Raw genomic sequence first — 24,090 nt, forward strand, 5'->3', positions numbered from 1 at the left:
TGTGACAAAGTCCCATGAGAAGGTTAAAGTAAACAGTTTACTAGTCCAAAGGGGCTTTGCCCCTGAAGGACTATTGTTTTCGTTTTGCGATTTTGCGTTGAATCGCTATAAATGTCCGTTTCACTTTTCAAACTGTGGCCACCAAATGTTAGAGTCTTGCATTATATTTGAAGAAATTAAATAATGAAAAATCTGCATAAATGTATGTTTATTTCTCGCACTGTGATAGAAGAACGGTACATAGAGCTAGGGAATTTTGAATGACGCAATCTTCCTACGAATATGGGCATGTGGAAGACCAAATTTGAAATTTGGAATTTGGTTTATTATCGATTTCATATTTTGTAAAACTTTAACGAATTTTTGAGTAACAAACTCAACGATTTAAAAGCGAGCAATGGCAACACTCTGCGGCGGGGGTGGGGGGAATCTTTTTATTTCCAGCGGGCGCGGAACTGTGTATCGGAAATTCTAAAGATAGGCTCATTTTAAAATTATTTTGCGACATTGCTACTGAACTGAATTTTTCGGTTTAAGTGCAAAGAACATGATCTTTAATAAATAAAAGTAACACACAAAACGTTAAAAAAAGCCCCTTTGGACGTAATTTAAAATCTGAAACCTTTCAGGTTTTTAAATCTTCAAATTAAACAGAAGGGACTACTAGTACGTATAAGTAACCTTTACCACTTTTATAAACTGAAAATAACAAAGTTGAAATTCAGAGTCAAGAATTTGCTTCCAGATTCATAAATTGGCTCATTTGAGCTGGCTCAGTATTTTTTATTGGCTAGCAAAATGGCTAAAGCTGAAATAATGTCTGGTAAAGCTGGAAATAGAACATAACCTGCAAACCAAGGTTTCGAATCATAATAATTGGTTAATTAACATAAAATACTTTTAAGAGTTTATTCCCCAGAAGTAAGAGATATAGAACATATACTGTAAATGAGCTATTTAAAATGACAGAGTGAAATCGAAGGCACAAGAATTGCTGGAATATTATTTTATCGCAAACAAAATAACGCAATATGGAGATCTGTTCATTATTTAATTTTAAAAAAAGGCATCGTCCTGCGCTTGCAAATTCCCATAAAGAAGCAATGCTTTAAATTTTGTTAGGACGCAAAATTCTCGTTGAAAATAATAAGAGATTTCGTTCGAAATGTTTAATTTAAATCATTCTTTACTAGCTACTTAAGATGCGACGTTAGAAACATCTTTCATTATAGACAATAAAGTTGCAAATATTTATAAAAATTATCTGTTGGGCATATATTATAAATTAAATGTACGTTAAGCAGTTAGTAACATTATTTAAAAAATAAAGATATATTTAAGTTATTAAGAAGTATTTTATTACTTTTAAATTAGATTACGATTGAATAATTCATCTTAAGGATTGCACTTCTTTCTCTCATTGGACAAATTCCAGCATGAACTTACAAGTAATCTACGTAATTATGACCTTACTGAAAATTACATATACAAAGACTAAGGACAATCTTTTACAGTGAGGGCATGGTCAGCACACAATTTTAAACAACGTGTCTGCCTTTCAGTAACCTTTAAGCATTTTTCTCTATATAAAATGAATAGGACGAACAATTAAAGGCAGTCTCGTCAGCGCAAGAGCTTAAACATTTCTCGTGACCACTGGCTTATGAATCTATAACAGAGCAATTAAATTTAAAATATAAGTTAAATGTCTCATGTTTTCCTAAATGACTATACTCTGAGATCTGGTTATGCGACATGGGTGTGGTAAATAAATTTAAAATCTTTTAAATTTTGCACGATGGCATCGATTGCTCCAGATTCTTCTCATTCTCCGTTCGTTCTTTTCTAGTTTCTTTCATAATTAATTCTATTAGTTTTATTTTGACAGGACTGAGTTCCTACAGTAACTGAAAATTGTACAGTTTCTTTGAATAGTAAAAAAAATGCTTAAATAGTAGTCGACATTTTATCTTCTCACGATCGTTAGCTGGTTACCGATTATAATGTTTCGAAGGACTTCGAAACTTTGTTTTATGTACGTATCAACATCAAATAAAAATTTTCTTAACATGCCCTCCGTGATTGAAATATAGATCAAATTTTTTTAGCAGTGAGCTTTCTCATTCCATTCTTCAGTTTTAGATTTCAAATGAGAACAGAAAGTATAAGTAAAAATATTTTCTTTTCTTTTAATGGGAACGGTCATCGTACTTACATACAGTTTTTACTGAAATTACGACAAAAAGATAATTGCATTGCTTTATTGAAATCTCCTGCAAGTTTAACATATTATACAATAAAAGGCAATAGTTTCTAAAATTAATTTTGGGATCAAAAAGGATAGCGTTTCTTTACATTTTACTGAAAAATGCCGAATTTCTAATATTTGGGTCTTGCACGGTGTTTTCTCAATGCAACATTTGCCTCTTTTATATATTGCTCTGTTACCTGAAAATTGGCCACAAAAAACTTCTCGCAGCATAAAAAAGCACGTGTTAAATCAATTAATTGCGTAAAGGGGGAAGACGTATCAATTGACTTTCAAATCTGAAACTAAATCGATGAATCGTATTAAATTATTATTATGCATATCGAATTAAAAATTAATATCTTTTAAATTTTCGAAATTTTCAGCTAATTAAATCGAAATTTTCAGCTGCTTGAAATTAGTTCCAAAGCATTATTTATAAGATCTACAAGATCTACACAAATATAATATGAAGTAAAACAATTAACGTTCCTTTCAAACAATTTCAAAGCATGCTGTTTGACCTATAAAATAAGCATTCTACTTAAGAGTGTTACTTTTTCTGTACTGAACATACACATAGTGGTCTCTTACATCTCAAAAATTCCTCTAGATAAGACAGTTAATTTTAAGGAAACTGTTCATGCAACAAAATATAAAATATGGATTTTAAATTGTTCTGTAATTGAGTCACTACAAGAATTTGAAAGAAATTTTTGAACGGTTTGTTATTAGAAAGAATACTTAAATGTTTTAGATTTGACTAATCGATAAATGACAATCGTAAAAACTATAGGAAAGTTTAAATATATTGTAATTTAGTTCGTGCAGCTTTGTTTTCGCCGATGCTACCATATTTTCTCGAAGAGAAATTGGGTAACACTGCTAGCAATATGTTGTAAGCATACCTGTACTTGATGTATTCGGTTGTTGGCACATTATCAATGTCCATACGGATCTTGTACAAAATGTCTTTGGGCATATCACTTCTGTATGGCTTGTCTGTCCATCTTTTCTTCAATTTAAACTCCCTTTCGTTCTGAAACACAATCGCTGGAAAGATATTTGTCTATTAGATGTTTAAAGTTTTCAATAATTACATTGATAAAAATGAAATACATTAAATATATGTTTTAAGATACATGTATTAGTTAAGTGTATTTTAAAAGGTAATTTTTTTATCACGACGTTCTTTGCCACCTTTGATAGAAAATAAAATCGTTGGATTGTTAACAGCCACAGACTTAAGAAAAAAATCTCATAAAATGATGTAGATGAATATAATGTGACCATTGGTATAAATGTTATTTCTATGCTATCACTTTTAACGGTTTCTTAAAATTCTTGAAGTATCGCAAAACGAAGTATGCAGAGGCTTCCTGTGATTACATATATGTTTCATATTTTTGAAGTTGGTTTTTATGACTTTTTCTAAGATTCAGTAGATATTTCTATATTTAACGTTGAAGTAATATTTTATGCACTTTTCGCACATATTCTTGCTTATTAGTCAAAAGAGAATCTAGACTTTAATCTAGACAGATAAAAAATGCTTTCAAAAGAAGTTTAGTCGTTATCTCTAATCTAATTTACAAATTTAAGATGATATTTGTAAAATCAGTCGATGATTTGTTAACAGCAGTGATTGGTAACAATGACAGATTTTTAAATCGAATTTAAATAAAATAAAATAATTAATTGCATGCTATCCTACTTAAGAGAAAATACAATTAATTGATTGTAATTAATTGTGTGTTCTCTTACGTAGGATAGATTGGAAAATTTTGATAGAAATATGACATCACGAGCGTCGTTGCTACTCTAACTGGCCACAAATTTTCTTACATTCAAAGGCCAAGATTTTTCTAATTCGTAGCTACTTGTTTAGAATAATGGTAATAGGAAGATTCTCATTAACACATATCGGGAGTTTGCGGGAGGTTTTGGCGCTGCGTGTCGCCACCATTTTGATTTTTTCATTTAATTTGCTTTATAACGTATGATCCAAGCTCAACTCTTTATAATATAATTCTGGCGTAAAATATACTAACATTTAGTAACGCAGTCTAAAACTTATGCCTTTCGTCAATTTCATTTTGTAATTTTCTAACCCTTTTATACCTGAAAATCACGAATAGGGAAGGAAAGCTTAAATTTATGAAAGTATTTATGAAAGTTTCGGGGGGAGGGAGAAACTTTAAATTTGAAGTTTCGTATTAAATGCGCTAAAACGTAAAAATTAACCTTTTTCGCTAACATGACATTCTTGGTTTTATGTGATTGCAAATAAAAACGTCTGGATACCATGATAGTAATTTATTGCGATATTAATGCAATGGAGGTAATGACATAGAAAGGACATGTATAAGAGTAATTACATTTAATTTATATCAGTCTTGTTTGCTTGTTTAAAATCGATAACTGTTGAAAACTTCACAATTTTATTTTTAATCACATATGATTAAGAATACTGTAAAAGGTTAAAAAATATTTATTTAAAAAAAATTGTAAATTTTTTGATATTTTAGAGCGCATTCAACTAAAAACGTCCAACTTCGAAATTCTTAGATATACAGAATTTTTAATTTTAAAAAAAAAATTCTATGTTAGTTTCAAAAGTTGATAAAATGCTTTGAGTTTCCAGTTTTGCATGCTTTCCTGAACAAAATATTACAAAATTCGTTCAAATTATTAGTAATGAATATTTTTGCTATATACATATTTTGCTCATAATTCGCAAGAGATTAACATACCCGCTATGAATTCTCTCCGATCGTGCAGGGTAGCAGCAGCAGCCTCCAGTTCCTCCTCTGTATCGAAACCAAGAAATCTGTTGAGGCTTATACACTGAGTCACGTTGCCTACTAATTCCACCAGATGCAATAAAGAGCGGCCGGTAGACTTTGGGGCCTCTAGCCAGGAGAGTGCAGCTCCCCAACTGGGAGATCCTAGAAGTTTTGATACTGGTTTGGAAGCTAGGAATTTCTGTGAAAAGGAAACAAAATTACTCACACAAGTAAACGCATTTTCAGAAGCTAACATTACAGAAAAGTTTGGCAAAGTTTCTTTGTTTTCAACTTTAATTGATTTTATAGTATTTTATAGTATTGTAACTTGGCATTCTTCGACAGGTCTTAGTATTGTTATATCGCACACACTGATCTAATTTTGTGTCTAATCTATAAAATGGATTATAATACAATCCAAAACTTTTAAATTTTAATGTTTAAGATTTTTATATCAACAAGAACAACACATTAGATTTTGGCTAAAATTGATAAAAAAGAAATGATATTTTTCTTAAAGTTCTGAACAGATTTTCGAGAAAAAATATTTTCTGATATAAACCAAAACTTCTCAGATTTAGTATTTAAAATTCGTATATGCATATATGATGCATCAATCATGATTTAGAAAACAGCGTATTAGATTCTGACTGTATATGATAAACCGAAAGTGTGCTTTATTTGGATTACTTAACAGATTTTCGCGGAAAAATATAGAATCACTATAATAAAAGTTTAGTCTAATTTAATGCAGCACATAATAAGGCTATTTCTATTAAGTTTAGACATGATATCTATATATATCAAGCCAAAAAAGACAATAATTTTTATAACAGCGTTTCATTAAGAAGAACCTTAAAGCTCGTGTAATGCAAACATGCTATCATAAAACGCACTTATTTATCTCTTGCATTGTTGATGATAATGTGGCACAAGAGCGAAGAGCAAATTCGATACCACCTACTACTTTACTTCTCACTGATCCTGAGACTACTGTAGTCACCGTTCATCTGAAATTCAGAAAATTAACTATCATTGTTTTCTGATACATAAATATCGCGACAATATACGTATCATGATTGACTGAGACAAACTGTTATTAATTCGCTGTTCTTTTAGTCGAGAGAGCCATCAACGTGATGTGATGATTGAATTTAAAAGAATCCGACAAGAAGAAAATTTAATTAAGCTTTACTGTATTACCTGTAATGAAATCAGCGTTTCATTCTTTCGCTGCAGATAGTGCAAACCCGTGGAACCCTCCGCTGCAGCTTTAACGAATCTCATCTGATCTTCGAGCAATTTCAGAGTTTCATTCACCTAAAAATTTTTATGAAAATAAAGAACTGAAAGCAATACTGTATCAAGTTAAAGAAAAAGTATTTTAGTCAATCAACATCGTGGCTTTCGGTTAATTTGATAGCTTATCAAAAATGCGTATCACATGTTTAATAATAATTTGAAAACATGTAATATTTCTCTATGGCTGAATGTTAATGCTCTCTAAGCATGTTGAACATACCAAGAACGTTGTCCTTGGTGCAGTACAAGAAGTGACTAGAATATCACCCGCACCCTTGGGGGTGGGGCGACGGAGACAAGCCTTCCGCACTTTTAGCCTCTCATGGCAGTCAGTTTTTGATAAGCACTCTAGGGAGATGCGTAGAAAAATTAACAAGATTAATAGGCATAAGTAGAGGACCAAGCGATCCAGATAGTTAGAATTCTAATATTGCTGTCAGCGTTTTTTCTTAGAAAAAAGGAACTGTTTCTCATAGCGTCTACTTTCTATTTGTAATAGCTAATAAAATATATGAAAAGCTAGAAGCAAAAGGAATATGTTTCTTCTTTTTTTTTCCTTTCCCCGACGCAAAAATGTTAATTTGTGTTTCACTCACTTTTTTTTTTAAATCGGTGCTACCAAATCCATAATTTTATTTTACCTCAAAAGAAAACTAATATTTTTTTTTGCGAAGAAAAACAACTTTGTGTTATGATACTCTTACTTATGTACAATCATTTTCGTGTGACATTTTGAAAAATATTATGTTTCTAACAGCTATATTTCTCAATGCAGAGCCTTCTGTGTTTATATTGTTCACCGCTTGATTTTACATTTCGAAATTTACTAATTAAAGTTTTAAAACAATAAACAATTTTTGTCCTGTTCCAGATACATCCATGTTTGAAAAAGAAGTGAAACCGCAGGAGTACATAAAACGTATTTTTGAAGGCTGAAAAAATGAACATGCATGGAACGGATTTTCCGCGCTCCCAGTGACAATAGAGAAGTAAATTACATATTTTAATAAAAGTAACAGACTAGAGTTACCTTAGAAATGATGGTAATCGCTGGAGGAAAATTCTTTGGAGAATACAATATTTTGCCTCTGAAAAGAGGTTTCAAAAAGCCCCACAAGATGGCACCTCCCCTCATCTTCATAATTTCTTTGTACCCATGGCGGCAAAATTCAGCTATTATTTTAAAAGAAAAGAAAAGATACCATTAATAAAAACCTTCCATGTTCCCCCAATAATTTCCTTATATTCAAATTTTTCACATGAGTCTGACTAGTAAAGATGCCCAAAAGGAATGGGAATACAATGCAAATTAAAAAAAAAAAAAAAACATACTTGGCAGTCTTAGCACTTCCTTCTCTTCGATTTTATTCTCAGTATCCTCAGGAGCCAACAAGGAAAATTTTCGACTCAGAGACGTCAGTGGTTTTCCACACAGAATTTGTCCTCCAATGGATAAAGCTTCAGGAGCTGAAAAAACACAAATTAATCTACTTAAAATAAAATACATTTGTATTAAAGTTTACCTTAGAGAAAATAAATTTATCCTTTTTCATATTTATAATTTGTGTGCTGCATTTGTTTAAGCAAAATGTCCATTAGTAAATACAGCTCAAAATTAAAATTTCCAACATCTATTATAAACCCTAATGCTGACGATTTATTGTTTTTGATTTGCTTCTAATCAGAAGAATTTCAGCGGCTATTCGCATGTGTCGTGGTCACACGGTCACACGACACAGCTAGTGGTCGCTATTCGCATGTGTCGTGTGCTACATTTCGTGCACTTCAAAATTTGTGAAGAAGAATGGATGATAAACGTATGGTAGCATAACGAAATATAATGCAGCGCTCCAAAAGTTTGGAAAAACTGCTTAAGGAAGTTTCTATCGTCACAGACAGAAACTTGAGTAGACTGGAAGAAATGCAACTAGTACAAATTATTTCAAATAGGATGATTTTTAATACAAAATGCTGACAATGTAAATAAGTCAAATTATTTTCGTGGCTAAAGGGAAATTCTACTCACTTGCCAACCAGTCGGTTCCTTCATCCAACTTCTGGAATAGTTCTCTCACTTCAGGATGCATCATCGTTGTAACAGTTTCCAAATGATTAGTTAGCTTATTAACCACTTCTGGTGCACTGGAGAGAACTTCTAGTGTCCTTTCAGCTTCTACAGAATTGACATCAGCCTCGCGAAGAACACCTTCCACTCCTAGGGATCCAAACTTTTCGGAAAAACAATATATTTATAGAATCATATCAGGAGTTTATTTAATAAAACAGAAAAGTGGTATATAAAATAAAAAGTGGTATATAAAAAGTGGTATATAAATACGTATATAAAATCCCCATTAAAAACACTTGATGGGGATTTTATATACGTAATATTTAATGCACTTGAGTAAACAGATACTGTTTCTGGCTTTAAGCAAATGATTAATCAACTAACACGATTTCTTTTTTTTAACTTTACACGAAATTTGTACTACTTATCCGCAAGAATAGTTTCTTGTAAATCTGGTAATCATTTTTGGGTAGTTTAGGAAAGAAAGAAAAGAAATTTGTAACAGGTATGTAATAAATAACGTTAGGAACATCTTTTTGTTAACAAACATGCTCATAAAAATTATCATTTGGACACACTGTAACAAAATGTATTTAAAATTTTATTAGTTAGTTAGATAACTAAAATGCAATTGAAAGGAAAGTGACCTGTCATCTGTGATCACCAGTGAACCTAATGCTTGACATTTATTGGAATGGGATGGTGCAATATAATTTTAAAATAATATTAAATAGAACGATATTGATTTTGCTCGTGCAAGTAGCCGACGATGGATAGCCCATGGTTGATAACAACATTAATGGTCAACCGTGTGAAGCAATGCAGTAAATTTAAAATGTATTTTTAAAGCAAAATTAAATTGATGAACACAGGTAAGTAGCAAAGCATTTGTCATCGATGATATGTAGGTTGACAGACACTGGCAATCAACCCACTAGTTACTGTTATAAGGTAGATCAATAAATTTGCAGTTCTTAAAACAGACATTAAAACAAAACACACTAGTGACCGTAAAATCCAAAGGCCACTGATGACCCGTGGCTTACTAAAAATTAATCCAAAGTTCAGCACTAGAGAAATTATCATTTGTTTTTGACGGTTTTGTTCAGTTGTGAATATTCTCAATTTTCTTAAGATAGTATCGAAAACATTGGACAATTGGGAATAATTTAGGAATAAGAAATCTGTGTATTAACTTCTGAAATTTATACAAACTCTGAAGATTGAGATCATAGAAATTTATGGCATGGCCAATTTTATTAATTAACGCGAAGTAATAAAATGTTTGAAAACAAATAATAAACAAGGTATTAAATTGAACAACTATAAATCTTTGAGTATTATGCGACTCAACCTTTAAATGTACTACAAAAGAAAGTTTGAAATATCACTTGGACTACCGAAATTGTGACAAATGACACCGACTCAAAAGAACTGGAAAATATTTTCGACTTTTCGAATTTTACTTAACATCTGTAGTAAATAGTATTTAATTGGTAATAAGGCAAAGAAATATTTGTTATTAAAATAAATACCTTATATTTTTGTTTTATAGAGCAGCAATGTATAGAGGAACTGATTTGTATGTATCTTTCGCATATATGTCTGCCGCCAGTACATTGAAAAATGCTTCAGTAAAGGATTTTCAGCCCAAAACCCCTTTAATTTTGGCAAAAGGAGATAACTGATGGAGGCAAGATCAGATGTTCTCACACCTTTTACTGTCACTGAAAGCGCTTTTCAATCAAGTAGAATAGAGGGATATTTACGAAAAAAAAAATTTTTTTTTTGTTCTAATGGCGGGCTCTAGCAGTTTATAGGTACTAGCCACTACTAAGGCCTTTATTGTGGCCACCGTTGTTTCCTATATTATGATATTATTATATCATTATATTGAGGTTGCTTCCTGTAAAGGGACGGACAAATTACATCCATGCCTTCTTCAGGATACGAACCTGTGTAATTCGGGGATAATATTCCCCACTAAAAGATTGATCATCCTTCGCGATAACACATAGTTGCACGTAGCTGCAACTACAAAACAGCTGTTTTAGATATCTCGATGGAAAGCTTGGGACTTCAGACGAGGCTTATATCTAATGATTACCATAATTTTTACAAAGTTAATAGAGTTTTTGATGAAAGGTAATTTACTGGAAATAAAGAATTCTAGGAAGAAGTAAATGCGTTTGTTTACGAAATTGTGGAAAAAGTATATGACAAGCATATGCAGGAAAGATAAGGGAGTGCCTCAATGTCATGGGTGTCTATATGGAATAATAACCACATTAATATAATTTCAAAACAACAAGATTTTATCCAACTAACTTATTTTTTTTCCTTCTTATTTCTTCAAGTGTCTAGATGGGCCTTGTAAACAAGCACAATATCTACGAAATGCAATAAAAACATGGTATGTCTTTACTGTTATTGTATGTATGCTTATGTTTCATCGTAGTGAAAATAAGAACACGTTTAGTTTCTCAGATCCTAGCAAAAAATTGAAACGTTTTAATAATGCAAATTTATTTGCCACAAACAGTCAGATGAATAAAATTAGTGGCTTACCGAAAACAGGAATCTCTGCAGTACCAAATCCTGTAAATATTCAACTGAAACAGAAGCTTGTCGGTAAGAGGACAGAACGCATGGAATACTCTGGTCAAGACTGTCTCTACAAAAGGTAACCAAGCTGGAATTCTTTTCGATCTTAGCCTGAAATAAGAATTAAATGTAGTTTTAATATGGGATACTTTTTTTGAAGTCAAAATGCAATAAAATATTTTACAGGCACAATGTATGTTAACTTACTTATAGGGCCCAGTTCAACCTAGTTTTTTACGTTAAAGAGTTTTGAAACAAAGCAAAACTAATTGCTAGCTGTGAACAAGCGATTATTCTGTATCGAAGTATATATTACATAACGTTTGAAATACTTTTTATGAATAGTAGAAATTCTGCAAATGTCATAAACATAAGCTGGATATACTGTAAATTAAATATATTTTAAATCAAGCCAATTAGATACATGATCAAAAAATAAAATAAAGATTTATATTACTAAAAAATTTATTTATCGCTTTTAAATATCTCAGTTTTTAAGAAGTTACACTTTGAAAGGTAAATTAAAGCTCTTGATCTTATGTCAAAACAAATTCTGGAAACTGGATAGCTTACAGCTAGCATAAAAGAAAAAACTAAAGATCTTATGTTTCGAGCAAAGGCAACATTTGTTAAGCTGCATGCTTGATAAATGCATGGTAGCCTAACAGAGCGTAATATAAAGATATCACATTCATGAAGTGCGGGCTTGCTATGGGTCTGATCATACCATTTTTTATTACAGAACCTGTTTCGCTAGATGTCACAAAAGTTTAATGTGCCAAACTGTAACTGATTATATTCTGTATCCGTATCAATATGAATGATTTTGATTCAAATAAACAAGTATTTTTTCAGGATCTAAAGTATAAGCATAAGATGAAAATTAAACAAATGTTACACTACTGCAGGGATATCGAAACAAATTTGTCCATATATAAAGAGCATGCCATTGTTAAAAAGATAGTTCAAAAAATAATTTAGCAGGTTTTATGAGGAGAAAATTGCCTTTCGCTTTGAACCTCATCGTTCTTTATAAGAGACGATTTAAAAATCTGATCCACCTTGAACCACGTCACATCATTTTCGAACTGGCCAAGGAAACGGCACTGATCAAGCAAGAGTCGCACGACATCTCGCACATATGAAAAGAGGTTTAAAAACTATTCGATGGCATTCATGCCCTCGAAAATTTTCTTTTAGCTTGTTTCCAAGTGCTGTTCTTTTTAATTCTCAGTTATTAGGAATTCTGTTAGTAACATCTGCCTTTTATTCTCACGCATTATTACAGGAGAGGAGAAATGGTATAACAACAATTTCAAACAGCGTATACAACAATGTATGTAACAAGACAACTTGTAGGGTTTATATTTATTTTAACTAACATTTATTTTAAGTTTAAACTATCTTTCCTGTCAAGCCTTACTTTTCCCTGGAACTGCCAATGCCAGAGTATGTAAATTTTAGTAGAACGCGCAAGGATTCAAATTATCAGCGGAAGTGTTCTGAGATAAATAGAAAGGAAACGAGTTCGAGGTGTGCTGTTCTTACTTCACGAGCGCGGAGGTAGTTAGCCAGAAATTGAAGAACCCCGCGTTTCGGCCTGTGTGCTTGCCTAGAAGAATTGTTAATCGTTCAAGTGATCTTCAAGTTTGCTGAATTAGCAGCGGTATTGTAAAACGCGGTGAGGTTAGTTACTTTTAGAGAGCCTCGTAGTTAGAGTCTTGTCTTTAGTTTCTTTTCAGGTTATTATTTTTATTTGACCGCCGAGTTGGCGCAGTTTGTGAGCGTCAAGAGCACGCACTTGTAATTTATTACGTTGAATAAAAAGAGACTTAAACCCTTAACAAGACTCTGTCATTTATCCAGTTTCAACAGTCACCTCTTCTTGGTTGCGTGCAAGTTGGAGGCGCGCAACGTTACAAACTATACAACAATTTTAAACAGAGGGATAAATGGTAAACATCATAAGAAGGGAATGTCATGTCTCAAACAGGATTTGCATCCTCAGAATATTCCCCGTGAAATGACGTCGAAAAATCGGTGCGTCACTCTTGCTCTGTATTGTAAGCAACTCCGCCGTGTTCGTGCAACGATTAAGAGAAAAGGCTAAATAAACAACATGATATAATCATCCACATTTATATCATGTTCACAGCAGATTACATATGGCAAACATAATTAAGTTACCATATAAAAACTTAACTAGAAGGTTCCTCCCTATCCGGCGTATTTCCCAGATGCGGCTCCTACAGATTTCCAACTTTTCCGAATATAGTGCTAAAAATTGCTACGATATTAATTTCTCCTAAACGAATGCACCAAGGATATTTTGATATTTATTTAATAAAGGAAATATTAATCAGGAAGGAACATTTCCTTTTTCACTAGGTTGCTTGCGCACGAGGCTTTCAAAAATATGTCACGCAAGCGAAGTGGCAAAATGTCTATTTTGCTAATATTAAAGGTTTATATAAGGAAATTATTGGGGTATTAGAAAGCAGGTAACATTTTAAAATGTTATCAAAGGATAATCAGACTCCAACTCTTTTATTTTGGGTTTATCATATTTGAAACTTCCAAAATAATAAAGGCGAATTTCAAACTGACAAATGCATGAAATGATAATAATGTGTCTGTCTAACCTGCTTAAGATCTACTTCGGATTCCATTAGCGATGAAACGGAACGAGGATCCATACGAAACCTCCTCGTCAGAATATCTCGAGCACCTTCTCCAAAGATGTCTTTCAAGGAATCTGTAAACAAGAATGATAATTAGTATGCTGTAAAAACAATCAAGAGATATAAAAGAACAACCATTTTATAGCAGAATACATTAATATAAAATTAGATATGCTTTTTGTGGACTACACTAAAGATGCAGTTCACAAAAGATTCCAAAGTAAAAGCGAAACTTTAGATTTCAGTTGAACACCTTAAAAATTTACCATTAACGCTTAAAAATTAAAAAAATATATTTATTTAAAAAATTAAAAAATGCAGAGTTCGTAAAATTGAAAACAAAAATCTAGTTAGATCTTGGTATGCAAATATAACATCTAAAAGACCTGTATAACACCTAAAAGGATTTTTAAATTTAGCAGTTACAACTGGTCTATCAATTTAAGATGCAATCCCCTTGATATTAAAAAGAGAGAACATGAAATTGTATATTTAAAATGAAGTGTTGAAAATAACAAAGTCAAATGGCAAAAATATACTTTGCTATCATTTCACTGCAAATTACCACTGTGGAAAGATTGTACATTTAATCATCAATGCAAAGACTTAATTGTTCAAGACGTGACTGTGGATTTATTTCATTGGATCACATTCGCATGAGGCTTGCAGCACATATTTTCTTCTTTACACCAGGATGCTTAATCCACGCACAGAAAACAATAAATGCATTTCAAAAGTTCCCTTCGAGGTGTTAAAAAACACCGTGTATTTATGAAAGACTAAAGCACTTTTGAAATTAATTTTAGAAATGTTAAAAATAATATTATACATAAATACTGGGAAGTTCAAAGTTTAATGAGAAATAACCAAAATGCCCATCATTGTAATAAATACATAAATTGAAAACATTAGATGTGCTCTTTAGAAATCATTCCTTTCTAGGTGAACAATAAATAGTGTTATAAACATTTTACATTGCTTAAAATGATGCTGCAGATGATCAATAAAACCTTTCACTGAATATTCCATTAATTAAGTGTATTTTAAGTTATATCAATAAAATAAATTATCGAAAAATAAAATAAAGATTTATAATTATCAAGAAATGCATCTGTTGCTTTTAAATCACTCATTTTATTAAGCAGTTATAGAATAGTTATTTCAGAGATAAATTAAAAATTTATATTAAACCAACGGCAATTGTATAAAAACTTACATGTGAAGCTGAAATTGGCGACTTGAGCCAAAGACACAAATGACTTCAAGCCATCCATCACTTGCTCCAGAGTGTCCAGTAAAGCACTTCCTGTGAAGACAGGATCTAACACTTCAATCAGCTTGCCGAAACTGAAACAACAGACTTGAAGATGTAATTGCAAAAGATTTAAAACAACATTTAAAATCTGAAGAAATATGAGATGATATAGTGTGTCCCATAAGTCAAGCCTCACAAAGAGTTTCACAATATCAGTCCAAAGCACACGAGAAAGTGAATGCTATGCTATGTAACCACGCCTTTTGAAGCTTGCTGTTTTCAAAACAATCTTTTAAATATAAAAAATTAAAATTTACCTTGCATCAAATATACAGGAGGAAATATTTAATATAAACGCAATACAAAAGCTGTTTAAAACACAGTTGTCTAACCTTCTTCAAGACCACATGGCCCAAAACTTGATATTTATGAAAGATCTCATTGTAACTTACTAACAGCACACGATGAAATCGCTGTAACTACACATGCTGTAAAAAACAAAACAAAAATGGAAATACTTGTGGAATACTGTCGAGTTCTCTTCAGGTAGATAACACATAGAACAGTTCATTTAAATAAATTTACTTTGCGCTGTGTGTACCTGACTGCAGTTCTACATATTATATTTGCAAATTTGCGGTTAAGTTCGATTGTAATTAAGAAAGCATTTATACTGCAATGCTGCAAATGTCTTCGCAAAATCTGAAATCAAAGCTTAATCTTGATATATTACAATTTTCTGAGCGAATGACCAATGCCACATATTTTTTGTTATTTATTACCTCACTCAAAGACGAATCAGCTAATTCACTAATTGTTTCATTTTAATTTTGAATGCTATTGTTCTATAGAATAGATAATAAATTTATTGTTACTTTGAGGCTATCACTGTTTATGGACGTATGCTTAGTTCATTTAAATAAACACTCATATCCTCTAAAATTTATCTAACTAATTCTAATTTTTAAATTCTCATGCGCTTACTGTTTGTTTTTAATTTTATGTTTTTCCGGCAGAAGGACTTTTAATGCCACTGTTGGACGCAGCTAATTCAAAGCATCATAAACATATATACTTGGGTGAAGAATATTTGCCCTGAATAGCAACCAAAATATGTAATCTAAACAATCGACCGGAAATGAGTTCTAAATACCGTAGCCCTAAGCGATTAATAAATGGCATCAAGACGAAACTCGTTAAAAAGTGAGGGAAAAGCTAAGTTTTTGGTTAAATATCAGATTTTAAGTTCAAAGATTTTAAAAATCCTTTGGGCTTTGTCAATCAAAATAATATGTAAGTACTTTTACTATAATTAGGTTAAATAGTATATTCTGTCAAAAAATTTTTCAGATACAAATGAAAGCATTTTTTATATTAAAATAATTTCTCCTTACCTCTCGGTTATACCTTGGACAACGTCTTGTTTTGTGAAAAGATGAAAAATGTCATAAATATTCAAAATATGAATTTCCTTTAGAGATGCTCCCAGATGTTCTACAACATGAACTAAGACATCTGATGAACCTATTAAGTGCTGAAGCCAACGACCGGAGAAAAACTCTTGTTCTTGAGCTTTAAGAATCTGCAAAATATCAAATTCAGTAATTGAAAATAACATCGAAATCTAAAAGTAAACTATAACCAGCAGTAACTGTAATTTTTCGAAAATTTTGCATCCTCAAGATTCGGTAAGCCCTGAGCTATTAATGAATTTATTTCTCAAGAATATGTTTCGAAAATTCTCAAAAATCTCGTCGAAAACATTTATTTAAAATCAAGAGCTATTTTGAAAATGGGAAAAAGATTTTGTACCAAGTACGTAACGACATAGCGTTAGAAATTCATTTTGTCAATTAAAATAATGCTAAAACATTGATAAAATTATAAGTTATACATACTGTAAATTAAATGTATCTGAAATTATGTCAGTGACATAGATTGTTAAAATAAATCTCATTTGAAGTTAACCGTCAAGCCTTTGGTCAATGGTGACCAAACGGGTTGTTGGCAACCAATACCGTAAAGCAAAATAAAGTATCGACATAAACTATATTTACTGCTTTCTGAAGTATTTTAAGCAATTTCGGACTGATTAATTTTGAAGAATTTATCAAGGAACTGATGCTGTGTCAAACGTCAACATTTTGAGAAGTGACTACTTTTGTGTTCACGTGGAAGATAAATTAAATAATGAATGCGAATAAATAACCGTATACAAAATTAATAGCGAAATTATTGAACCTGTACTTTTTTATGCATTTATGACCCACATCTTTGTTGTAAACGTAAAAATTTATGCGCCACTCAACCTCGTACATTATAAATAAAGTTACAAATAAAATTTCTCTCTTGTTAAAGTATTCTGTGCTTAACATTATTGTCTCTATAAGTTTGCAACGTAGAGCATACATGTAACAAATAAAAACACTCACTTTAGTTTTCATTATTTCTTGATCGATGTGGTCCATAATGTATTCTAAGGTACCATTCCGGCAAAGGAATTCCTCTGTTGCTGTTCGAATGGCGAGCGAAGTTCGGGGCGGGTAACGAAATACACTTCTGACGGAACTGCGAGCTCTGGGACCACAAAGCTTCTCTCTCAGAGCAGATGATGAAAATCCGTGGTAACGAAGCTGCGACAAATTTAAAATAATGAGAGTAATATTTAACAGTGTCTCGCAAAAGTGACTATACTTAAGCTCCTGAAAAGTTTTTCAGAAATTAAAAATTCCTTCGTTGAAATGAAATTCTATCTACTATATATATACTTTATGTCTTAATCTTTTCGAGACAGCGTTTTTGGTTAAGACGTTCCCTCGTGAGGGATGGGAGTTTTCCCATAGGCCGGAGATTTTGCGTCCGCTAAGCCTAACTTTAGAAAAATAAAACACAGGAAAAAGTTTACGTCCATAATTTTTGGTACTATTTTAGACTATTACTTAAGCTATCATATATATTAAAATTAGCTTTAATATTCTCTTTTACTTTACATGAAAATATATAAAAATATTTGCTTACTTTGAGAAATAATTTAAATGAACTTTTAATTGATAAAATACATTAATAACGTTTCATATTAAAAAAATAAAACAAAGACTGTTCAGAAGAAGTAACAAAATCTTTCACGGGAACTGGAAGGCAGACTCAGTGAGCTCAGGCTCTGACAAAATGTCCATATGCGAATCACTAGAAATATCGCTCTCTAACTCTTTAGAAAATGAATAAGCATACTCACTCATATCACTAATTGGCTGATTTATCATTTATGTGATAAATAAAGCTTGCTCGCCATAATAAACTGCAGTCAAGGCTTTTCGAAATAAAAGCAACGCAAAGCGTAATAGAACCTCACGTAGTAACCCTAAAGGACCTTACATAGTAGCAAAAGAAGAACCGAAACAAAAGTTTCGAAGCGATATAGAAACGCGAATGTTTATATCACGTTGCGAGTTAAAGAGACGAGCTCCATCTGTTTACATTAGACCTCCCGCAGCAGCTGACATCAAGGTTACACAGAATGTGATCAAATTGAAAGTTAAGATCCTAAAACTATATTCAATTGAATGGCAACGGACACAGGACGCCATCTAGTGGCCTTTATAACGTTTCAGGACACTAGCACAAATGTGTGACGTCCGGGGATGATCAAGAAATGGCTCTGGCACGCCAGCGTGCCGGCCTGGAAATGAATGCGTTTCTTGCTGGCAGGTATGCGAGATAATCGGTACGAAAGGGTTAAATCTATTTTCGAGAAGTAAGCTTATATGCGTAATTGAAAAATAAATTAATTGATCACAAAATTTTTCGAATACCATTGTAGCTGTAAACAAAGCCATTTGCAATGAATATACATACAGTGTCTCACAAAAGAGACAGAATACTTTTAAGTTTCAAAAGAAAAAATTTCAATTTGTAGGAGCATTATAATTGCAACTACAGAACTTTCACTAACTCTTAAACTAAATATCAACTCCCCGAAAAAAAAATGCTGAATTTTTAATTTAACATCTTTTCTTCAAACGAGAAAAATCATATCACAAAAGTTTACCGACTGCACTGAAATTTCAAGAAAATTCATTTGCAATGAATACGGTATACCAGTTCTTGGCATTATGTTGCAGAGAAACAACAAGCAGCCATATTCATTAAAGTGTCCTTGAAATTTGTGAGGGATTCCTACGCATTGTTACCACAGCTGTTTAAAGGAACCATATGCGATAAAAAGTTCATCAGTTAGCTCTTAATCTGCATATAAAAAAAGAAATTTATGAGAAAAATTGCTGAACTAGTTCATTTAAAGCATTTAATATTCTCACTTGCAAGATTCATTCTCACTTGGAATATGGTTATAAAGTCGGACCTTTTTTGGGAGCATAAACTAGTCCTAAGCTCTTAACGGACATAGAGCAAGTTATCGCTGTGACAACTGCAGAACAAACTCGAAACAAACTGCAGAATCTGAACAACTGGTTTTAGAATAACCTATTTATTAAAACAGAACTTGAACATAAACGTACTTTTTGTGCTTGACAAGATGAGCCAGCATTTGTGGTGATGTAACTGAAAGTTATAGTCAAATTCAAAATTAAAAAGCAGGCTATTAGTCAGCACCCACAATTAACTTTAATGTGTGTTAAATAAGTTATTAAATAAGCGTGTTAAATAAGTTGGCTCAGAACCTCTCATCGGCATAATAATCTAAGCGACTTCAGCTGTAATGCAAATTCGAATAAAATAGATCTTATCAGAGCTGGCAAAACTAAACAACGTGGTCTCGAGAGGCAGAAACACGCTCTGTCTTGCAATTCAAAAACTCAGTTTAATACTCTCTAACTCATTTACATTTCTGGTGAGGAAACGGAAAGCAGAAGGTATAGTAAAGCCTGGAATTATTAATAACTGGTTAATTTAAATAATAACATTCTAAGGTGATATTTACTGTCGAGACACAATATGACAAACTTAGGGAGGATTGTGAACTTTTAATTTAAAGAAAACTTGAAAAGAATTTCTAGAATCAAAATAAGTTGCAACAGTAGTACAAAAAGTTAATGACATGAAGAGAAGTTAATGACATGAAGGTACATGCCGCTCTTTCAAATTGGAATTTTTAACTTATTGGTGACTTAATGGATCAGTACAAACTTACCGATATTTTAAAATGAAATCTGAAGTCATTCACACAGAATTTAAACTAGAAAATAATTTCAAATTTTGGGAAGAAAAATACCCTAAACGTGCTGTAAACGCTGAACGTGTAAATGCAAATCTTTCGTTGCATTTAAGTTGTCTTGAAAGAATTAAAATTCATTCCCAGCGTCCAGATCAACTCTTTTTGGCAAGAAATGGAATGTAAAATAAAATAGTAAAATTGGTTACTCTTTCAAAACAAAACTTTAAAGCCACAACAAATTCAAAACAACAATTGAAAGTAATAATAAAAGATGAGTGCAGAGCGAAAGTAGGACAGAATCCACTAAAGTTCTAATTCGAAGTATACCAATGATAGTAACACCTAATACTTTTGTTTATATTTAACAAAATAATAATCATCTGATTACTTTCGTAAGCTACTTAAATTGAATTTGTATAGCATTGAATTCATATTTTAGTTTCCAATTTGAATTTAGAAAATGAAAAATTCTCTTAAAAATTTATAATATAAATATAAGTTGAATCTAAAGTTAAGTTAGTCCAAATTTTATTTTAAATTTTTACTTATTGTATTCTCTGTTATAATTCCACAACATTATTATTGTGAAGTAATCAAAGGCTTCATTTGATTTACTATTAATTTTTATACATATAATTTGAACTTAAGCCGTGTTTATGATAAAACAAATATTACCAGCTTTGGCATATTCAGACTATTAAAATTTAATACACATGAACTTAATTGCTGAAATTTATTATATAATATCCGTTACTTAATATCTTATTGAAACTTATATAATATGTCGTTTTTTTAATTTTATAGTCACCATCAAGAGCCCATTAAATAACACTCATAGCTAAAACAATAATAAAAATGTATCTAAAATAATAATTCACAACTCCTATCTAAATCAAATTTGCAATGATAAAAAAATGCAAATGATATTGAAGAGATTTTAAATTAAGAGCTTATGAAAATAAATTACCCAGTTAAAATTCATGGAAGACCGCAGTACAATATCCACTAATCGTTCGTCGTCAGTTTCAAGGTTTGGGAACAATAATAAAGTAACATTTTGAATGACTTCAGAAATTTCGAAGAAAGCTGTGAAGTAACAGAAGAAAAAAAAATTATTAGTTGTTTTTAATGGCATAAACTTCACTAAAAAAAAGAAAGAAGAATATAATAGTAAACTTTAAAAAGTTACAGGTAACAAACAGACTACAGATAATTGTTAAAGATTTGATGTATTTTTACCAGTTTAATGCATTGCAGTTTCAAATGCAAAATAATAGCAATAAAAAAGAAAGAAAAAATGAGATTAAATACCAACTATGTATTACATGGCGTTTAAAAATATTTCATTTATTGAAGTAACGCTACGTTTTTTCATACATACACAAATTCGATTAACTGATTACATTAATGACATGAAGAGAAGTTAATGATTACATTATAAGTTACATGCATTTTAAATTGGATGGGTTAGATACATTGTTATAAACGTAAACGGCTTTGTAATTAGTTGCGCATTATTTGGCGTTAAAAACATCATGAACTAATTAAAATTATGCTCCAAGTATTCATAAAAATTATCAGTTGGACAAATGATAAATTAAATGTATTTTGAATTATGTCACTTGGATATGTTAAACAAAAAGTAAAACAAAGATTTTAAATTCTTAAGAAGTACGGTTCTTGTTTTTAACTCTTTCAATTTGTTAACCGGTTACAGACTGGTTATGTCTGAAAGTTAAATCCAAGATATTATCTTTGCCGAATGATATACTCAGAGTTGGATACCTGTGAGAACAAGCTGAAGGTAAATTTTAGATACTTTTTTCTTATGTACTTGCCTCAGATTTTGGAACCTCTGAAAGAAAGACCGAATAATACATGCCGAGACGCAATGGTAGCACCATCTGGAGGCTATAATGTGTGTTCGTGTGTAAACTAGAATAATTAAACACACACATATTATTGCAATAGTACTGCCAAAATGCGTTGCAGTCGCGTAACGATACCACAATTAAAAACATTTGAGGTGGCTAACGTATCAACTCTTGCCAATTCCATGTTTTAGAAAGCAACAAGCTTTAATTGTCACTTCTAACCGATCGTTTGTGAGCTTCCAGCTGAGACAAATGCTTACTCTGATGACTCTCGCACATCTTCATTTGTCGAACATTTTATGCCAATTGCCAAGATAATTTATCTAGATTAATTTAAATACTTCTGAAAGCTCTCTCTAATAATGTGTACTTTCGCTATAGCTCTCTAACGTATTGTTCTTTTATATCACACTACTTTATAACAAAGCCTTCTTTATGAACGGAATAACTTGGATACCACTTATTCCAAAATTGGATTTAAAACAGTATATCGGCCACCTTTTTAAATTTAGAAGTAGCTGCAATGGTTAGTTATGCCACTTAGCTCGTTTCAACCGTATCTGAATAGTAGAAATGTCTTTAGAGCATATGTTTTTTGTATTGTTACATTAAGCTACAATACCATGACCACTTATTTGTTTTCATGTGATATGGCAGCCACTGCATTTGCCCAAGATGTAAGATCTTTATTTTCGAGTGGCCGGGGAAATGGACAGTTAGGCATTCGGCTTAACAAAGGTTCTCTGACTTATGTTTAAAATTAAAACTATATTGCTTAAAACCCTTTGTTGCTCAGTGTTCCACTGCACGGAACACTCAACTTGAATCGCTTCTGAAACCGTTAAATTCAACCGTAAATGGATAAAAATGCCTTTATAATATACTTCGAACTTCTCTTTTTAAATAGTAGATGGCAGCATATTACAAGGAGACCCAGAATTTGCATTTATGATGTGTTATTAAAATTCACTTATTTTCTAGTAATTTCCTATATATTGTTTTTTGTTTGAAAAAAAAAATTCCGTATAATTTTGATGGCTGTACTTTATATTATTTGTTATATATTTTTTTTACAAATTTTTGTTAGTAGTTTTCAGGCGAGAATTTTATCAGTAGCTCGAGTCATCTTTACTTAGGGGAGCTGGGCGAATTTTTTTGCTGTCGGTTTTTAGTCTCATCCCCATTTATTTACAATAATTGTGTAGATATTTTTTGTGTATGTATATCTTATAGCTTATTTTCTTTATTGTTAATAATCTTAATCGCAGTTAAATTTTATTATTAATTTTTCATAAATGGCACGGAGAGGTCTAACGTTTTCCGAAGCGCTAAAAGTGCTTCATGAATTACCTTCTGATTCTGAATCAGAGCATGAAAATAGCAGCGATACTGAGATATACGTTTCTGAACCACTTGTGTAATCCGATGATGATATATCGAATGAAACTCATTTATTTGATGAGAAGGTTGATAATACATCTCACCCAGGCCCCTCTACGCAGCCTAAAGATTTTAATTGGAATTCTAAACATATTGTTGCACGGAACAGAAGCCGCACAAAACAAGTTTTGTGTTCAAAACCTGCAAAGTTTATTTGCACTTCTATCAAAAAGATGTGATATGCTTTAAAAATTTCACGAAACTATAAAATCGAAAAATGTTTTTCATATTTTTGTATATAGGACTTCTGCATATACATATATCTATCTCATTTATCCATACATATTCAAGAAAGTTGTGTATATCCAGAAAAACATGTATACAGCTATAATACAGTGTTTTTTCATTACTATACATAAACTTCTACTCATTTCCGTGCTTCATCTGCTATCATGGGTCATTCGTAATATTGTTGCAGTAATCCCGTCAGATGTGTAAAGTACGGGCAATAACATCAAAGTAACCAATGCAACATGAAGCCAGAAGACAAGCCTAAATGTATGTATTTTCTGCGGACTCTGCCACGTCAGCAGCGAATATAAGAAACGATTCGAAAAGGAAAGCAGCTCTCCGCAGCCTAAAGCTCATGAATTCTCCAAAGAAAACTTCCCTAGCTCCAAGACTGCAGAAATCCCGGCGCAGAAAAACCCCAATCAAGC

At 31.8% G+C, this 24,090-nt stretch overlaps 1 protein-coding gene across 1 annotated transcript in view; it reads right to left on the minus strand.

The window, feature by feature from the left end:
- Positions 1-24,090, minus strand: part of LOC118197423 (uncharacterized) — a 235,726-nt gene that overhangs the window by 92,066 nt on the left and 119,570 nt on the right. Inside the window, exons 35-46 of the mRNA XM_085820180.1 lie at positions 21,085-21,203; positions 17,377-17,577; positions 16,339-16,526; positions 14,906-15,036; positions 13,651-13,763; positions 10,973-11,119; positions 8,363-8,564; positions 7,669-7,803; positions 7,367-7,509; positions 6,238-6,354; positions 5,002-5,233; positions 3,157-3,301 (exon numbers count right to left, since the gene is read on the minus strand). Coding sequence (XP_085676306.1) covers positions 3,157-3,301; positions 5,002-5,233; positions 6,238-6,354; positions 7,367-7,509; positions 7,669-7,803; positions 8,363-8,564; positions 10,973-11,119; positions 13,651-13,763; positions 14,906-15,036; positions 16,339-16,526; positions 17,377-17,577; positions 21,085-21,203 — 1,873 coding nt within the window. The remainder of the gene's footprint in view (positions 1-3,156; positions 3,302-5,001; positions 5,234-6,237; positions 6,355-7,366; positions 7,510-7,668; positions 7,804-8,362; positions 8,565-10,972; positions 11,120-13,650; positions 13,764-14,905; positions 15,037-16,338; positions 16,527-17,376; positions 17,578-21,084; positions 21,204-24,090) is intronic.

This window comes from Stegodyphus dumicola, chromosome 7, assembly GCF_044657685.1.
Source record: "Stegodyphus dumicola isolate Sdum_Otavi_A_Nest chromosome 7, ASM4465768v1".
In the NCBI taxonomy this organism is placed as follows: domain Eukaryota; kingdom Metazoa; phylum Arthropoda; class Arachnida; order Araneae; family Eresidae; genus Stegodyphus; species Stegodyphus dumicola.